The 19,417-nt window shown below is 42.3% G+C and overlaps 1 protein-coding gene across 1 annotated transcript in view; it reads left to right on the plus strand.

The window, feature by feature from the left end:
- The window catches only part of Arms (Ankyrin repeat-rich membrane spanning), a 707,292-nt gene that overhangs the window by 208,883 nt on the left and 478,992 nt on the right, over positions 1-19,417 (plus strand). Inside the window, exon 2 of the mRNA XM_070095086.1 lies at positions 19,179-19,397. Coding sequence (XP_069951187.1) covers positions 19,179-19,397 — 219 coding nt within the window. The remainder of the gene's footprint in view (positions 1-19,178; positions 19,398-19,417) is intronic.

The following is a 19,417-nucleotide window of genomic DNA, read 5'->3' on the forward strand; positions in this document are numbered from 1 at the left end:
CTAACACTATCTACAAGTTCTTCTTCAACACTACACGCACTGCCCCCCACCACCACCACCGCCCCTAACAAGTACGACGTGGGGGGACCGCTGCCCACCTCCGAGGATCTTAATGACTCGTTGGATCTTGCTGATACCTGTGACGAGGAGGATGACACCAGTCACAGTCTTCTGGGTAGACTGTCGACCTGTGACGAGGATGATGACACCAGTCACAGTCTTCTGGGTAGACTGTCGCGCCGTGCCTCTCAGCGCTCCTCTCTACTGATCCCCACCCCTGAACACCCCCAGAGAGGCGCCTCCATGCTCTCCGTGTCCCCCAGCACTGCACGGAGAACCTCCATCTCATCACTACTCAGCCTCACACCATCCCTGGCGGCCCGGAGGTTCTCCTTCAACATTGGTGCCCAGAACCGGGTATGCCATGCCCTCCCCGTTGCAGCCGCTGCACTTTCTGCAACACTAACTCGCACCTCAGCTTGAAGTAACCAACCTCACTCCCTCATACACCACAGCAACAGTATGCACGATACTTGCTCCTCCCTGCAAGTTTGTAGTGTGGTTGGAATAGCGTAGTTACCCCAAGGTCCTGGCTTATGATGCTCGTTTTCTCTAGTGTATGTTGTAGGCTTCTTTTTCTTTGTGATCAATTATTAGCGGTAACTTAGCTAGCATGACTCTCACTTACCTTCTGAAGAGTAACTACGCACTTATATGCAATTATAATTACAATTATCATTAACTATAATTGCATAAAAATTATATATTTTTTTTCCAAATTATATGCTACTTAGTGATTTTTTTTTATCATTTATAGAATAAATTTATTTCCAGTGTAGAATAAATAACATTTTAATAGCTTAAAAACTAGTTTTTTTTTTATATCGAATGTTTATTTTTTTAGTAAAATTAATCTCATAGATTTTTTTTCCTCTTTTTAAAAATTCTTAGAAGTAGAAAAAAAATTGTGTATTTTTGCATCTTGTTGATTTTGAATTTTGTATTTGTGAAAAATCTGAGTTTTGATTTTTTTGGAAAATTTTGTGTAAAACGTAGAATTAAACCTTTGAGGTGGTTTACATCCGTCCCTGGGCGTCCCAGGAGAGTTTATAACCGTCTCTAGGTGTCCCAGGAGGGTTGATAACCGTCTATAGGTGTCCCAGGAGGGTTTATAACCATCCCTAGGTGTCCCAGGAGGGTTTATAACCGTCCCTAGGTGTCCCAGGAGGGTTTATAACCGTCCCTTGGGGTCCCAGGAGGGTTGATAACCATCTCTAGGTGTCCCAGGAGGGGTTATAACCGTCTATAGGTGTCCCAGGAGGGTTTGTAACTGTCCCTAGGTGTCCCAGGAGGGTTTATAACCGTCCCTAGGTGTCCCAGGAGGGTTTATAACCGTCTATAGGTGTCCCAGGAGGGTTTGTAACTGTCCCTAGGTGTCCCAGGAGGGTTTATAACCGTCCCTTGGGGTCCCAGGAGGGTTGATAACCGTCTCTAGGTGTCCCAGGAGGGTTTATAACTATCCCTAGGTGTCCCAGGAAGGTTTATAACCGTCCATATGTGTCCCAGCAGAGTTTATAACCGTCTCTAGGTGTCCCAGGAGGGTTTATATCCGTCTCTAGGTGTTCCAGAAGGGTTTATAGCCGTCTCTAGGTATCCCAGGATGGTTTATAACCATCTCTAGGTGTCCCAGGATGGTTTATAACCATCTCTAGGTGTCCCAGGATGGTTTATAACCATCTCGTAGTGTCCCAGGATGGTTTATAACCATCTCTTGGTGTCCCAGGATGGTTTGTAACCATCTCTTGGTGTCCCAGGAGGGTTTATAACCGTCTCTAGGTGTCCCAGGAGGGTTTATAATTGTCCCTAGGTGTCCCAGGAAGGTTTATAACCTTCCATAGGTGTCCCAGCACAGTTTATAACCGTCTCGAGGTGTCTCAGGATGGTTTATAACCATCTCTAGGTGTCTCAGGAGGGTTTATAACCGTCTCTAGGTGTCCCAGGAGGGTTTATAATCGTCTCTAGGTGTCCCAGGATGGTTTATAACCATCTCTTAGTGTCCCAGGAGGGTTTATAACCATCTCTAGGTGTCCCAGGACGGTTTATAACCGTCTCTTAGTGTCCCAGGAGGGTTTATAACGGTCTCTAGGTGTCCCAGGAGGGTTTATAGCCGTCTCTAGGTGTCCCAGGATGGTTTATGACCGTCTCTATGTGTCCCAGGAGTGTTTATAACCGTCCCTAGGTGTCCCAAGAAGGTTTATAACCGTCCCTAGGTGTCCCAGGAGGGTTGATAACCGTCTCTAGGTGCCCCAGGAGGGTTTATAACCGTCCCTAGGTGTCCCAGGAGGGTTTATAACCGTCCCTAGGTGTCCCAGGAGAGTTTATAACCGTCTCTAGGTGTCCCAGGAGGGTTTATAACCGCCCCTAGGTGTCCCAGGATGGTTTATAACCGTCTCTAGGTGTCCCATGAGGGTTTATAACCGCCCCTAGGTGTCCCAGGATGGTTTATAGCCGTCTCTAGGTGTCCCATGAGGGTTTATAACCATCCCTAAATGCCCCAGGAGGGTTTGTAACCGTTTCTAGGTGGCCAGGAGGGTTTATAACCATCCCTAGGTGTCCAGGAGGGTTTATAACCGTCACTAGGTGTCCAGGAGGGTTTATAATCGTCCCTAGGTGTCCAGGTGCGTTTATAACCATCCCTAGGTGTTCAGGTGGGCTTATAACCATCCCTAGGTGTCCAGGTGGGTTTATAACTCTTCCTAGGAGTCCAGGTAGGTTTATATATGTCCCTAAGTGTCCAGGAGGGTGTATAACCATCTTTAGCTGTCAAGCTGGGATTGTAAAATTCTCCAGGTATCCAGGTGGGTTTATAACTGTCTTCAGGTATCCAGGTGGGTTTATAACTGTCTTCAGGTATCCAGGTGGGTTTATAACTGTCTTCAGGTATCCAGGTGGGTTTATAACTGTCTTCAGGTATCCAGGTGGGTTTATAACTGTCTTCAGGTATCCAGTTGGGTTTATAACTGTCTTCAGGTATCCAGTTGGGTTTATAACTGTCTTCAGGTATCCAGTTGGGTTTATAACTGTCTTCAGGTATCCAGTTGGGTTTATAACTGTCTTCAGGTATCCAGTTGGGTTTATAACTGTCTTCAGGTATCCAGTTGGGTTTATAACTGTCTTCAGGTATCCAGTTGGGTTTATAACTGTCTTCAGGTATCCAGGTGGGTTTATAACTGTCTTCAGGTATCCAGGTGGGTTTATAACTGTCTTCAGGTATCCAGGTGGGTTTATAACTTTTCCTAGGAATCCAGGAGAATATATAACTTCCTGGGTGTCTAGGAAGCTTTATAACTGCTCCTGTGTGTCCAGGAGGGTTTATAAATAACTGTTCCTAGGTGTCGAGGAGGGTTTATAACTATATCTAGATGCCCAGGAGGGTTTATAACCTTCCCTAGGTGTCCAGGAGGGTTTATAACCTTCCCTAGGTGTCCAGGAGGGTTTATAACCTTCCCTAGGTGTCCAGGAGGGTTTATAACCTTCCCTAGGTGTCCAGGAGGGTTTATAACCATCCCTAGATGTCCAAGAGAGTTTATAACTGCCTAGGCGTCCAGGAGGGTTTATAACTGTTCTAAGGTGTCCAGAAGGGTTTATAACTCTCCCTAGGTGTCCAGGAGGTTTTGAGACCATCTCTAGTTGTCCAGGAGGTTTAGAATTGTTCCGAGGTGTCCAGGAAGGTTTGTAACTATTCTTAGATATCCAGGTGGTTTTATAACCGTCCCTAGGCGTCCAGGATAATATATAACTGTTCCTAGGTATCCAGGTGGGTTTATAATTATCCTTAGGCGTCCAGATGGGTTTATAATTGTCCCTAGTTGTGGAGGAGCGTTTATAACCATCTCTAGGTATCTAGGACGGTTTCTAACCTTCCCTAGGTGTCTAGGAGGGTTTGTAACCATCCCTAGGTGTCTAGGACGGTTTCTAATCATCCCTAGGTGTCTAGGATGGTTTGTAACCATCCCTAGGTGTCTAGGACGGTTTGTAATCATCCCTAGGTGTCTAGGATGGTTTGTAACCATCCGTAGGTGTCTAGGATGGTTTATAATCATCCCTAGGTGTCTAGGAGGGTTTATAACCATCCCTAGGTGTCTAGGAGGGTTTATAACTATCCCTAGGTGACCGGGAGGGTTTGTAACCATCCATAGGAGTCTAGAAGGGTTTATAGCCATCCCTAGGCGTCCAGGAGGGTTTATAACCGTCCTGGGGTCTCCAGTATGGTTTATCAATGTTCTTAGGTGTCCATAAGGGTTTAAACCATCCCTAGCTGTCTAGGTGGATTTATAATTGTCTCTAGATGTCCAGGAGGGTTTATAATTGTCCCTAGGTATCCAGGTATGTTCGTAACAGTCCCTAGCTGTCCATGAGAATAACTGTTAGTAGGTGTCCAGGAGGCTTTATAGCTGTTCTTAGGTGTCCAGGAAAGTTTACATCCATCCCTAGGTGTCCAGGAGAGTTTATAGCTGTTCCTAGGTGTCCAGGTGGGTTTATCAATGTTCTTACGTGTCCAGATGGGTATGTAAATGTTCTTAGGTGCCCAGGAGGGTATGTAAATATCCTTAGGAGTCCAGGAGGGTTTATAACTGTCTTTAGGTGTCCTTGTGGGTTTATAAAAGTCCCTAGGCGTCCAAGTGGGTTTATAAATGTTCTCGTGTGTGAAGTTGCGGTTGTAAATGTTCTTAGGTGTGCCTCTAAGGGGTTTATATGTATCCCTAGGTGTCCAGGTGGGTTTATAACTTCCTAGGCGTCCAGGTGGTTTATAACTGCTCCTAGGTGTCCAGGTGGGTTTATAACTGTTCCTAGGTGTCCAGGAGGATTTATAACATCTCCTAGATGTCTAGGTGGGTTTATAAATGTTCCTAGGTGTCCAAGAGGGTTTATAGCTGTTGCTAGGTGTCCAGGTGGGTTTGTCAATGTTCCCGGGTTTCCAGGAGGGTATATAATAATTCCTAGGTGTTCAGGAGGGTTTATAACTTGTCCTAGGTGTCTAGAAGGTTTATAACACTCTAGGAGAGTTTGACTGCCTCTAGCAGTTAAAGTTACTTGGGTAATGAAGATATCAAAGATTCCACTATGGTTCAGTAACTTCCACAGCTTAAAAGCTTTCTTCCAACATCCATATATGCATTTTAGTCAAGCACCTTAATTACCGGGAGTGCTTGAAGTTCCTTGATCTGTACTCCTTGGAGTGCAGGCGAGAAAGATACATCATAATTTACATCTGGAAAATCTTCAAAGGACTAGTCCCAAATCTACACACACACAAATCACTCCCTACGAAAGCAGAAGACTGGGTAGATGGTGCAACATCTCCCAGTGAGAAGTAGCATCATGAGTACACTAAGAGACAACACAGTGTCAGGGGCCCAAGACTGTTCAGCTGCCTCCCAGAATATGTAAGGGGGATTACCAATAAGTCCCTGGCTGTCTTCAAGAAGGCGCTGGACAGGCACCTAAAGTCAGTACCTGATCCGATGGGCTGTTGTTCATACGGTCAGCAGTAACAGCCTGGCTGATCAGGCCCTGATCCACCACAAGGCCTGGTCACAGACTGGGCCATGGGGGCGTTGATCCCAGAACACCCTCTAGGTAGACTCCACTTATTCCTTCAAGTGCACTTACTAAGTGATTCACTTAGTTGCCTCTCACAGTACGATTTATTCATCAGTGAATACTACTTACAATCACTTTACCACTTAGGAATATTCACACCTCTGACTAATAACCACTTAGGTGGTTTACACTGCAGTACCACTTAAGAATACTCAGAGGAAGGGGAGACCCCATCACCTCTTGATAATCCACTTAATGTAACAGGGAAAGTGCAATAAAGTGGAGACTTATTACTGATCTTGAAGTAAGGCTTGGTTGACAATGTTATCTTATTAGTTCAATGTTTCATCGACTTGGTAAAGCCTTGTTTAGGTGAAACCTTCCTCCTACTTAGGTGGACTTGTAGAAGATATGACAGGCAGTATTAGCCACCAGCACCTTCACCTACTATCACCACCACCACCTAACATCAGCAGCAGCCACCATCAACAATAATTCTCAAGGCCTGGGTGAAGACGGTTGTTGACTCAGTTTAATGTCCTAAAGAAAATGGTTACAGTTCAGTATGGCTCGATTGTGGTAGCCCTCAAAAACCACATCATCAACAATAATTCTCAAGGCCAGGGTGGAGACGGTTGTTAACTCAGTTTAATGTTTCACAGACTCGCAAAATTTTAATAACAGAATTGCAAACAAAATCATGGACAAAATCATGATGGTGGCTTTGAGGGGACTTGAGCTAGAGCATGACATAGCCATGCTGGTGTGGGATTCGTCTGTAAAAACTTACATTTGTGGTCACAGTGGTGGCCCTTACTAACCTGCCTATGGTGTATTGATATCTAGCTGGTTAGATGAATCTTATTAGAGCCAGCTGGACCAGTGGTTAACACACTGGGCTGTGAGTTTTAGCACTCACCATGGGGTTCAGATCTCACCCGGTATGTGATTTGTTTCACAGAGAATGGCCGGTGTTTGGTACTGTCCGGCTGTGGTTGCCCTTATAACCCCCCTGTACTTGCAAGACCTTCATGGAGCCGGTTGGTGACTCAGTTTAGTGTTACACAGAAAATGGTCAGGACTCAGTACTGCTTGATTGTGGTAGCCCTCAAAACTACAACCAAATCATCACGTCAACTACCACCATGAGCAATAGTTTTTAATGGCTGAGTGGAGATGGTTGTTGGCTCAGTTTAGTGTTCCACAGAAAATGGTCAGGATTCAGTACAACTCAGCTCTGGTCGCCCCCCAAACACCAATAATTTTTAAGGCCTGGATGGAGCTGGTTGCTGACTCAGTTTAGTGTTGGACTGATAATGGTCAGTGTTCAGTACTGCTGAGCTGTGGTGGCCCTCACAACCATGGTGAAAAAAAGTTCACTACACAACTTCCTTGAATAACCTTTGTTTTATTCACACTTCATCGGTAATTAACGTCTTCCAGAGTTGTATAATGACAGCTAGAGTGAGTGAGTGACTCTTAATGACAGGGCAATGAGTCACTACAGCCTCTTGGTATACTACTATGACTGCTGGTATTCTGTTCTCAGTCAGTAATGATCATTACCATCAGTAATTAACTAATGACCTGTGATTACCTTGTGTGCATATACAGTGGAACCTCAGTTTTCATGATTAATCCATTTGAAAAAGTCTGACGAAAACCAAATCGTACGAAAACTGAAGCAATATTTCCTATAAGAAATAATGTAAATCCAATTAATCCGTCAATGTTGAATGAGAGGTGAGTGGTATTTATTTGTAGGAAGTTAGTGTAGGTACCTACTGGGTACCTACACTGTGGGTACCTACTGGGTACCTACACTGTGGGTACCTACTGGGTACCTACACTGTGGGTACCTACTGGGTACCTACACTGTGGGTACCTACTGGGTACCTACACTGTGGCCCAGAGCCATATTATTACCATCGACATACCTTGTTCACTGAATTTAATCATTTCTAAAAACTACATTTAGATGCCATCATAAATGAAGGGAGAAGTAATGAATACAGTGGACCCCCGCATAACGATTACCTCTAAATGCGACCAATTATGTAAGTGTATTTATGTAAGTGCGTTTGTACGTGTATGTTTGGGGGTCTGAAATGGACTAATCTACTTCACAATATTCCTTATGGGAACAAATTCGGTCAGTACTGGCACCTGAACATACTTCTGGAGTGAAAAAATATCGTTAACCGGGGGTCCACTGTAATTCATGCCGAGAATTGTAAACAAGGAGGAGGTGCGGGATTACCAAAACTGTTGTCCATAGGGCTGAGGAAGGGTTGTTGAGGTGGTTCGGACATGTAGAGAGAATGGAGCGAAACAGAATGACTTCGAGAGTGTATCAGTCTGTAGTGGAAGGAAGGCGGGGTAGGGGTCGGCCTAGGAAAGGTGGAGAGAGGGGGTAAAGGAGGTTTTGTGTGCGAGGGGCTTGGACTTCCAGCAGGTATGCATGAGCGTGTTTGATAGGAGTGAATGGAGACAAATGGTTTTTAATACTTGACGTGCTGTTGGAGTGTGAGCAAAGTAACATTTATGAAGGGGTTCAGGGAAACCGGCAGGCCGGACTTGAGTCCTGGAGATGGGAAGTACAGTGCCTGCACTCTGAAGGAGGGGTGTTAATGTTGCAGTTTAAAAACTGTAGTGTAAAGCACCCTTCTGGCAAGACAGTGATGGAGTGAATGATGGTGAAAGTTTTTCTTTTTCGGGCCACCCTGCCTTGGTGGGAATTGGCCAGTGTGATAATAAAAAAAAAAAAAGATAATTGTAAACAAAAGCTGGAGTTGCTAGGCCAACGCAGATTCATACATGTTTTCTTTGGTGCTGGACCAGAGAAAATGCAATGTTTTCCTTCTGCCTGGCATATAAACATGCTGTGTGTATATGCTGTTGAGGTGTGGTTGCAGTGCAGAGGGAAAACATTACATAATACTAATAATAATCACTCTTGGGCACATTAAATGTCTTATTTTATGTTAATATAGACATTTTCATTAATCCATCTATGATATTTTCTTCAAAATTACATAAGAAAGACGTTACATAGCTTACAAACATGTGGACGAGTTTGGTATGGATCATTTTTAGCTCTACAAAAAACGAGTGGAAGTAGGAAAACCGAACGGGTGTACGAAAACTGAGAAAAAATTTTGAAGAAAAAAAGTCGTCGAAAACTGAAGCCCACAAAAACTGGGGCATACAAAAACCGAGGTTCCACTGTACACTGACAAGTGTGTAACTGTGTGCATATGCACACAGTTAGACTGAGACGTGTGTATTGCTGTGTATATACACTGAAAGATGTTTGTGTATAAACAGAGGTGTATCTGTGCATATACTGAGGGGCATTTCTCTGTGCTTACACAGTGAGAGGTGTATATCTTTATATACACTGAAATATGTGTATAGACAGAGATGTATGCCGGTGTATGTATCACGGTCTCAAAGTATATATATACAGGAGGGCCCCACTTATACGGCAGGTTAGGTTCCAGGCTACCGCCGTAAAGTGGAAATCGCCGTAAAGTGGAACACCCTTTTTTTCCACTTATAAATGCATACAAACACTAGATAACAAGTTTACACTAACATATATTAAGTTAGCAATAGAACCAGGCATCAAAAAACAATAAAAAGGTACAATACACACATAGTGCACTCATTACTTACCTTAAAATATTTATAGTCTTAATCTAGGGTGAGACAAGTAGTATTTATTGTAAGAAATCAAGTGTGGTATGTATTGTAATAGCCTCACCAGGCCACCCCACCCACACATACTATTCTATGATATTTAAGCATCCCAGAGCGATAAAATGTATATACAGTTCACTCATTACTTACCTTAAAATATTTGTAGTCTTAATGTAGGGTCAGGAGTAAGTAAATGAGATAAAACGAATAAATGAGAGAGAGAAAGAATGAGTACATGAGAGGTGACAGGCCAGGCACAGAGTAAACAAACCAGGCTCCCACATCTTATATTTATGTTTATTTATTCTATTGTGGGGTGTATTTATCATCTTTTTATGTTATGTATCGTGTTTATTATATAATTTTGAAAAAAATATCATGGCTGGATTAATGAAAATGTGTATATTACCGTAATATACGACATTTAATGAGACTCGGTGACTATTGTTATTATCACCACTTGTGGAAGTCGTCTGCTACCACAGCTCACATTTATGTTTATTTATTCTACTGTGGGGTGTATTTATCTTATTTATATGTTATGCATCGTGTTTATTATATAATTTTGAAAAAAATATCATGGATGGATTAATGAAAATGTGTATATTAACGTAATATACGACATTTAAATGACTTGATGTATGTAAGTTTATTTAGGTACAGGTATACATAAGTATAATTATCAGAGTATATATAAAATATGAAATAACTTTTAAAAACATTTGAAATTTTGGAGTTTCCAGACAAAATGGAGAGACTTAGTGCTTACTGAGCTCATGGAGAATGTAAACAAACAGGGTGGGGCACGGTGACCGTATTAGAAAGTCAGGTGGGGGGAGCCGTATAGTGAGTTTTGGTCATAATTTGAAATGTCCGTATTAGCGGAACGCCGTAAAGCGGAACGCCGTAAAGCGGGGCCCTCCTGTATATGAAGAGGTTTACATTTCTCATTGTATATATACACACTGATGTGTGTGTATCTCAGTGTATATACACTGGTAGTGTACAATAATCATTATTTTAGGTATTAAAGTATTCTTGACTGGTAACATGCAGCCTTAGTGACCCTCATGTAGTAGATAGACTTGAAACTTAAGGAGGTGATGAACCTTTTTTTAGTGATAAAAAACTGAAATTGAAAAATTATGGAAAACAATGTTTTCTTATCAAAAAATGGTGCATAATTCTGGCAACATGTTGACGCAATCAGCTTGTTTCTATCATATTCCTAAGTATGTTTTTCCACAAATGTATTTTTTTTGTTCTTGCTGTCAGCAAGAGGACATGTTGGCAATTAGTTTTTTTTTTTACTCCAAAAATTACGATTTTTTTTATTGTTTCTATTCTAAATACTCTACATGGCAACTTCTGTGAGGACTAAAGTGAAGAGAACAGTGAGATTGTCCCTCAGTAGCCTACAGGCTGTCAGTGAGGACAGAGGGGTACAACACGCTCAGATTTGGCAGGCCACAACCATGGAGTTTTACATAAAACATAATTAGGAATAAGTTATTGGAATTGTTTTCCCTCTCATTCGAAGAGTATTTATAGCAGCATCATGATTTTTTCACATATTATTGAGGAATGATGGTTCTATTAAATTACATAGAAGGTTTGCAATATATTTTACCATTTTGTTTTTATTGAACTTTTTCTCCCAAAAAAGTTCTTAAAAAGAAAATGTACTTCAACATTTCGTATAATGCAATCTATTGACATTTTGCTCAAACATGCATGTAATTACATTACCTAACTTGTTATCTTTCATCTGATATCGACTACAACATTTTAAGTCTTTCCAGTTTTGTAGTAGAAGGATAGATTTAAGCCCCATAGAATAGGGCACTATTTATTTTTTTCTAACTGTAAGGAAAAAAGTCACTAAAAGCACAGTGTCTAGGTTTCAAATGCTGCTTAATTCACAGTAAAAATTCCATTGAAATTGGACCAAAAAAAAAACAAAGACAATTTTGCTCATCACCCCATAACACACCAAGCATTAGGTGTGCCATAGCTTGACTGTTAGCACACTCACCTCACAGAGTGAGGTCCGGAGTTCAAATCCCTGGTACGGCTGGAAAACATTAGGACGTGTTTCCATAAGACACCTGCTGTCCCTGTTCACCCATCAGTATAAAATGGGCACCTGGGTGTTAGTGGACTGGTGTGGGTTGCATCCTGGGACAAAATTGACCTAATTTGCCCGAAATGCTCTGTATAACAACCCTCTTTCTGTATAGTAATATGTCATTAATGTCATCTATGGCTTATATACCGTGTACATGTACTTGTAGAAATAAATATTATTATTATTATTATTATTATTATTATTATTATTATTATTAAGCAAATTGAAAACAAGGAAATGTTTTTTTAATGAAAACCCCAAAAAATAATGTTGTCCACTTTCAAATTGTATTACAACCCAGGAGTCCAAATGGCCTATTATCCTGGGTGTAAAGGGAGCAAAATAAACACAGCAGAAAACTTTTGACTTATATTATCCTTCACCATTTAAGACCGGAAGTATGTACACTATATACACTATGTACAGTTAGTTTAATATGTTTATTATGCACCCCATACCCATCCTGTGGGCGGTAGTCAAAAGATTACAGAGGTACATAATTGGTCCAGGGACTGGACTCCAAAGTTTTGATAGCTGAGCAAGTTACAAAGGTAATAAACTAGATCTGGTCATAATCATGACCAAGTTACAAAGGTAATGAGCTCCAGGTAGAGCTGGTCACACTCATGAATAATTGCAAAGGTAATGAATCATAAACACATTAATCATGAGAATTTACAAAGGTAATGAGCTCCAGGTAGAGCTGGTCAAAATCATGACAAGTTTCAAAGGTAATGAATGATAAACACGTTATCACATGATTACAGTCATAGACAAATTACAGAGTAATGAGCAGTTAACAAACATAGCAGGGAATTCATCCATTGCCCCAACAACAGATGTTGCTAGGTGCCTGTCTATGTACAGTGATAGATATTATTGCACTCTATGGTAAGCAAGGCAGAATAGAAGCCACTAGAGAGCAGACCGTGCTTCAACCAGCTCTAGAATGGGAATGACAAGGGCAGACAGGAGAGTGGCACCCACATAACCTCTGCAGTTGCCAAAACCATCTTCTCATTGGCTGGAACCTGGGTACTGGTTGAATGACGGGGCCCCATCGTCAACCCTCAGTCACCTGGTTTGCTGGTTGGGGAAGATAGCCTGTAAATGAGGGTGTGTACATGCGCCGAATAAAGGTTACATACTCTTTGCATGCCACACCCCCACCCCGAGAAGGCTCAGGGTTAGGCTCCCACCTCCCAGTGGTAACTGTGCCACCATGGCACAAAATAATGGGACCGCCTTTCCTCTCAGCCATCCAACTCTTAGATAGAGCTCAGCTTTTCTCGTGACAAAAAGCCAAACCCTAAACTCAGAGCGAGACAATAGACAGTCGGGCTAGCTTAGGTCCAAGACACAGGCAGACAGTAGCCCGCATCCCCTCACTAAAAAAAACCCACACCAGGGGATAAAAAAAAAAAGAGCTTGGAAGGGGTTACCACAAGTAACCTAACACATCCTAACCTAATATATAATTATAAATAATATTGTTAGACTCTTGATAAAGAGTCTGCCAACATATTTTCTTTGCCGGCAATATGTACAATTCTCAGAAAATATGGTTGCAGTCTTATTGTCCATTGCATGAGCCTTGTGTTGTGGTTCTCCATGGTTTGGAGATATACTAGAGGATTGTGATCACTGTAGACAGTGAGCACCTGCGAAGTTTGTCCCAATATACATCAAAGTGCTCCAAAGCTAGTACCAGCACGAGTGCTTCTTTTTCAATGGTAGAGTAAGCCCTCTGATGTGGCTGGAACTTGGCCGAAAAAAAGGCTATAGGCTGCAACTCCTTGGCCCCATTTTGCAACAGTACTGCCCCAACCCCAGACTCACAAGCAACAACCTGTAATGAGAAAGGTTTGGAGAAGTCTGGAGACAAAAGAATGGGTGCAGTACACAATCTTTTTGCTTTGTCAAAAGCATCTTGAGAAACTGAAGTCCAAATAAAGGGAACTTTGTGACTGGTAAGAGAGGTAAGAGGGGCTACAATATCTGAGAAATTCTTACAGAATCTTCTGTAAAATCCTATCATGCCTAGGAAACGTTGAAGAGATTTCCTATCATGTGGAACTGGATAATCTTTAATGGCAAGAACTTTAGCAAGTTTAGGAGCAACTTTACCACTACCTACTTCATGACCTAGAAAAGTAACAGTGGCCTGGCCAAAGGAAGACTTAGATAAATTAACAGTTAAATGGGAACTCTGAAAGGTCTCAAAAAGAGCCTTAAGCCTAAATAGGTGTTGATCCCAAATATCAGACACCACAACAATATCATCCAGGTACGCTGCCATGCCTTCAAGTCCTTTAATAGCCTGATGGATAAGTTTCTGGAATGAAGAGGGGGAGTTTTTCATTCTGAAGGGGGTAACTGTTTATTGATAATGACCTCCTGGAATTACGAAGGCAGAGATTTCCTTCGCCTTATCCGTCAAAGGTACCTGATAGCAACCTTGAAGGAGATCTAATTTGGATACAAAAGTAGCCTTACCCACAAAGTCGATTACGTCATCCAGACGAGGAAGAAGGTAAGCATCTGTGATTGTGACCTCATTCACCTTATGGTAGTCTGTACACATACGAAACCCTCTATCAGCTTTTTTAACAAGGATGCACGGTGAAGCCCATGGACTAGACTCCTCCTCCACTAAACCATGCTCTAACAGAAATTCTACTTCCTGCTTCCTGCTAAAGTAGTCTCTGCTTTTCAGGATTAGCTCTGTAGGGGGAGAGTTTAATAGGTTTAGAGTTTCCCACATCTACATCATGATAACCTAACGTACATTTTTTCGGCACGTCCGAAAAAATGTTAGGGTATGACTGTAGAAGCGCAGTTAAACTTCTTGCTCGAGTTTCAGACAGCCCCACCATTAAAGGGCTAGGGTCCTTGAGGAGGACAGAGTTTGAAAGTTTAACATTAATTTCAGAAATAGAGTGCAAAGAGTCAGAGTCGTCCTCAGAGGAAGAGGGCAGAGTCATTACTGGGACTTTATCTGGTGTATGAAAAGATTTTAATTGATTAATGTGGTAAGTTTTAGTTTTTGATGTCTTATCAAGGGGAGCTACCACATAATTTACATCAAATAATTTACTTACAATTTGCATAGGTCCTGTAAATCTAGCTTTCAAGGTGTGGCCAGGTATAGGTTCCTGCACCAACACCTTGTCTCCTGGATGGAAGGAGCAGAATTGTGCATTTCTGTCATACCTCTGTTTCATCTTATTCTGAGCTGCCTTTAGGTTAGCCTTGGCTAACTGACGTGCCACCTGCAACCTTGAAGAAGGGTTGTAGGGTGTTGAGCTAACGTCTTCTCCCATCCATCCTTCTTTGAGCACCCGAAGAGGACCTCGTACATTGTGCCCAAAGATCAGCTCAAACGGACTAAACCCGGTAGACTCTTGCACCATTTCTCGTACTGAGAACATCAACAAAGGTAATGATTCATCCCAGTCTGTAGGAAAATGCATGCAAAAAGTTCTCATCATGGTTTTTAACGTCTGATGGAATCTTTCCAAGGCGCCTTGGGACTGAGGATGATAGGCAGTGGATAAGTTGTGGATTATCCCTAACCTAGTTAATGCTTCCTTAAATGCTTTGGCAGTGAAGTTAGTACCTTGATCACTTTGAATAGTTTTAGGAATGCCAAAACAAGAAATAAATCTTGTTAAAGCTTTGAAAATAGCTTTAGTATTAATACTGCGCATGGGAATTGCTTCAGGGTATCTAGTTACTCTATCCATAATGGTAAATAAATACTGATTTCCCAACTTTGATCTAGGTAGTGGACCTACACAATCTATAATTAAATCTGCAAAAGGTTCTCCATCAGCAGGTATAGGTTGAAAAGGTGCAGGTTTAATGGAATGTCCAGGTTTCCCTACTTGCTGACATTCTCGGCAACACCGGATATGATTCTTCACATCCTGCTTTAATTTTGGCCAATAAAATTCTTTTGTGATTCTATATAAGGTTTTAGTAATTCCTAAGTGACCTCCTAATGCAGTATTATGAGCTATATTCAATATTTGAGGTCTAAACTTTGTTGGAACTACTAACCCGTCAGACAATTGCCGGCCCTCTATCTCCTTACCAGTCTCAGTGCAGATCAAATAGTCATTTTTAAGTTCATACTTGACCGGATGATCCAAAGAGGATTTACCCATAGCTGCCTGAAAAGTGAAATTGTTCCTCCCGGAATAACAGTCCCTCGGGCATGGAAACAGATATCTGGCAATCCTGCAGCCTTGGAATAGGAAGGCTTGATCGGGGTTTGTTCACTTGATCTACGAGGCCCCGGCCGGTTTTCCTCGTAAAACAACGTGGCTATTCCGAGATCGGAGTCGTCCAAGGATAGGTCAACATTCTCGCCAGACAACCCTTGGGATGTTGCCCGAGTTATGGCTACCACCGGAGAAGAATTAATCATTATGGGTTCAGGACATACACTAGCAGTGGTAATGTTATTACCCAGTAATAACATGGCATCTTTCATGGGGAATCATTCGGATACACCCACAGTCAAGTACCCAGTGTAATATTTGCACTGTACATAAATTTTATGCAAAGGGACAGAATATATAACTCCTCCAAATGCTTCCAATAAAACAGAGGAATTCAAGGAAGTGTTCTTTGAAAGGGGTAATATTCCCTCTCTTATAAGTGAGCAATATGCTCCAGTATCTCTAAAGGTTTTGACTTCAGTTGTTTCGGAGTTTTCCTGAAGGGAAATAAGACTCTTACAATAATAAGGGGCCATCCCTTTTTCTACTTCTCTCGGGGACATGTTACTAGGGATATTAGAGATTTTCCCAATGGGTTGGGGTTTGTAGGGGCAGTTGGGACGGATGTGACCTACTTGGTTACACATGTAGCAGATGACAGGTTTGCTTTTAACTCCCTGCTGATGTTGCAACTGGTGTCGCTCTGGCTTGTCTCTCTCTGGATACTGTTGTTGAGATGCACCATGTTGAGTAGTTTGTCTCTCACCAAGTGGACCATAAGTTGAGAAGCGTGGCTCACCAGGGGACTTAGTTGGCTGACGTAGACGTTCTCCCTCCGGCTGGCACTTCATTCTCCAAGGTTGACGATCTCTGCTCATGCCAGGCTGTTGAAAAGAGAGATGGGACCGCTCGGACAAGGAGCGGTTAGTTTCAAAGGTATCAGCCAACCTGGCTGCCTCCAATGCAGTGGTTAAGTCACGATCCTGCAGAAAGACTCGAACCTCTGATCCCACAGACTCCAGCAGGTTGTCAATCAGAATAAGCTGCACAAGATCATCGAAGGTAGCAACACCACTTGCTTTATACTAGCTGGTAAAAGCTTTGGTCTGCTGTCGCACAAAATCAACCAGGGATTGACCAAGCTGTCGTCTGCCTAACTTACAAAACTTCCGATACTTAGCTGGGATATAAGTATATGCTCCCAACACTGTGGTCTTCACTACTTTATAATCGGAAAAATCAGTGTCATTTAACACTGACGTAAATTCCTGTGCCTTACCAAACAATGCTGTGTGAGCCAACGATGCCCAGTGCTGTTCCGGCCACCTCAAGGCTCGAGCCTGATTTTTGAAAGCTTTGAAAAATTGTTCTGGTTCGGCCTCATTGAAGTGGGGAACAAGCTGTACTGCTTTCTGTAATCTAAAGTCATTTACAGAATGCGAAAACTGCCTCCTTTCTTTTTCCCTATCAAATTCTTCTTTTGCAAATGCTCTCTGTTCCCTAGTCTGCTCAAGATTGATTTTTGTCAGCTCAAGTGCCAACGCCACTGATTCCCCTTGAGAAAACCCTGCTGCACTATACTGACGATTTTGCTCCGTTGATATATCATCTTCCTCCTGCGAGAACATAAGAGTTTTTCCCTAGCTCCCGTAGAGGGAGGAGTCTGATGTGCCATCTCTTCTTCTCGAAGTTTGTCAGTGATCAGTGAACGCAGTTGCGCAGCTGTGAGAGTGCGTTCGTAATTAATGCCAATGGAACGAGCAATTTGCCAACACCGCTGTAGGGACAATTTAGGTAGGTTAAACAAAGTATATGCCGACACCAGACGTCTGGCTCGTCTAGGTGGCATACCTCAGTGTATAAGTTATTTGCTATGCACAGTACGATTGCAGAATACCCCAACGTAACACTTTATTTGCAGAACACGCTTAGCTATGCACAGTACGATTGCAGAATACGCATACAAGGTGGATATGCAATAGCAAAGCTGACTGCAAAATCTTCACACCGAACAGGCTAGTAGAGAGCTGTTGAACGATCACACAATAGCAAGGCTGACCATAGCAAAGCAACTGACACGCAAAGTTTGTAAAGCGTTGGCAAAGCTAATGCAATGCCAGACAGCAAACTATACAATGTTCCTGCTTCCAACTTCACCCTAGGCTCAACCCTTTCTCCAAGTCCAGCTCCAGCTCTCAGACAGGCTACCCATATTACAACCCAGGAGTCTAAATGGCCTGTTATCCTGGGTGTAAAGGGAGCAGAATAAACACAGCAGAAAAGTTTTGACTTATATTATCCTTCACCAATTTAGAATAGAAGTATGTACACTATATACACTATGTACAGTGATAGGTATTGGTGCACTCCACGGTAAGCAAGGCAGAATAGAAGCCACTAGAGAGCAGACCGTGCTTCAACCAGCTCTAGAATGGGAATGACAAGGGCAGACAGGAGAGTGGACCCCACATAACCTCTGCAATTGCCAAAACCATCTTCTCATTGGCTGGAACCTGGGTACTGGTTGAACGATGGGGCCCCATTGTCAACCCTTAGTCACCTGGTTCGCTGGTTGGGGGAGATAGCCTGTAAATGAGGGTGTGTACATGCGCCGAATAAAGGTTACGTACTCTTTGCATGCCACAAATTGCTTTTATTAATGTACTAAAATTGGATATATGATGAGTGTGGAGAGCAAAAAAGACACATTATTGTGACTGGAACAGTACACAAATAACCTGACATGGCAGAGAAAAACTTAGGACGACGTTTGGGTCCAACTTGGATTACTAACAAAGTCACACTGTTTCTCTCTCCTTTGTGCAGGATGTTTGTGCATCATGAGTGTGCTGCTATGGTGTTCTTTGTGACAGTCACACAGTGGGGACAAGAGCTAGAGCTGTGTTTCCCTCTTATAGTCCATCACACAGGATTACTCACTTGTCTAGGGGAGGGAGGGAAAGGTGTTGTCTCATTCGACCTTGGTGCCATCTTCATGTCACTCTTCAGTTTTCCTTTAGTACCACTGAGTTAAGTCTGACTAAATAAGGTGTTTTATGTCTCTGATAAACCCACTCTGAGGTTTTAATACCCAATACACATGGTATTGTGTAGTGGGTATTTAATACCAGCTACACATGTTATTGTGTAGTGGGTATTAATACCAACTACACATGTTATTGTGTAGTGGGTATTTAATACCAACTACACATGTTATTGTGTAGTGGGTATTTAATACCAACTACACATGTTATTGTGTAGTGGGTATTTAATACCAACTACACATGTTATTGTGTAGTGGGTATTTAATACCAACTACACATGTTATTGTGTAGTGGGTATTTAATACCAACTACACATGGTATTTTGTAGCGGCTTTCAGTATCAACTAGTTATAGTATTGTTTGTACTATTCTTCCATTTCCCATGACCCACCATTATCACTAACCTCGCTTGTTCCTTGTTTCTCTCATGTATTTATTCATTTTCCTGTTTTTTTTTTTTTTTTACCCAAACAGTCTGAGCAAATGGTCTCTCTGAGCTTCAAGTCACTTGAGTCTTACATCTGTGAGGACAACTTCAGTGGTCTGCAGACCTTCCTGGCTACCAGGTCAGTGGTCATTGATGACAAGGATGAGAATGGTGCCACGGCACTCATCCTGGCTGCTGCCAGAGGCAAGACTGACATGTGCAGGGAACTCATTCTTCATGGTGCTGATGTTAATGCTGAAGATAATGTGAGTATGTTGTATCATGG

The sequence above is a fragment of the Cherax quadricarinatus genome, chromosome 49 (assembly GCF_038502225.1).
Source record: "Cherax quadricarinatus isolate ZL_2023a chromosome 49, ASM3850222v1, whole genome shotgun sequence".
NCBI lineage: Eukaryota > Metazoa > Arthropoda > Malacostraca > Decapoda > Parastacidae > Cherax > Cherax quadricarinatus.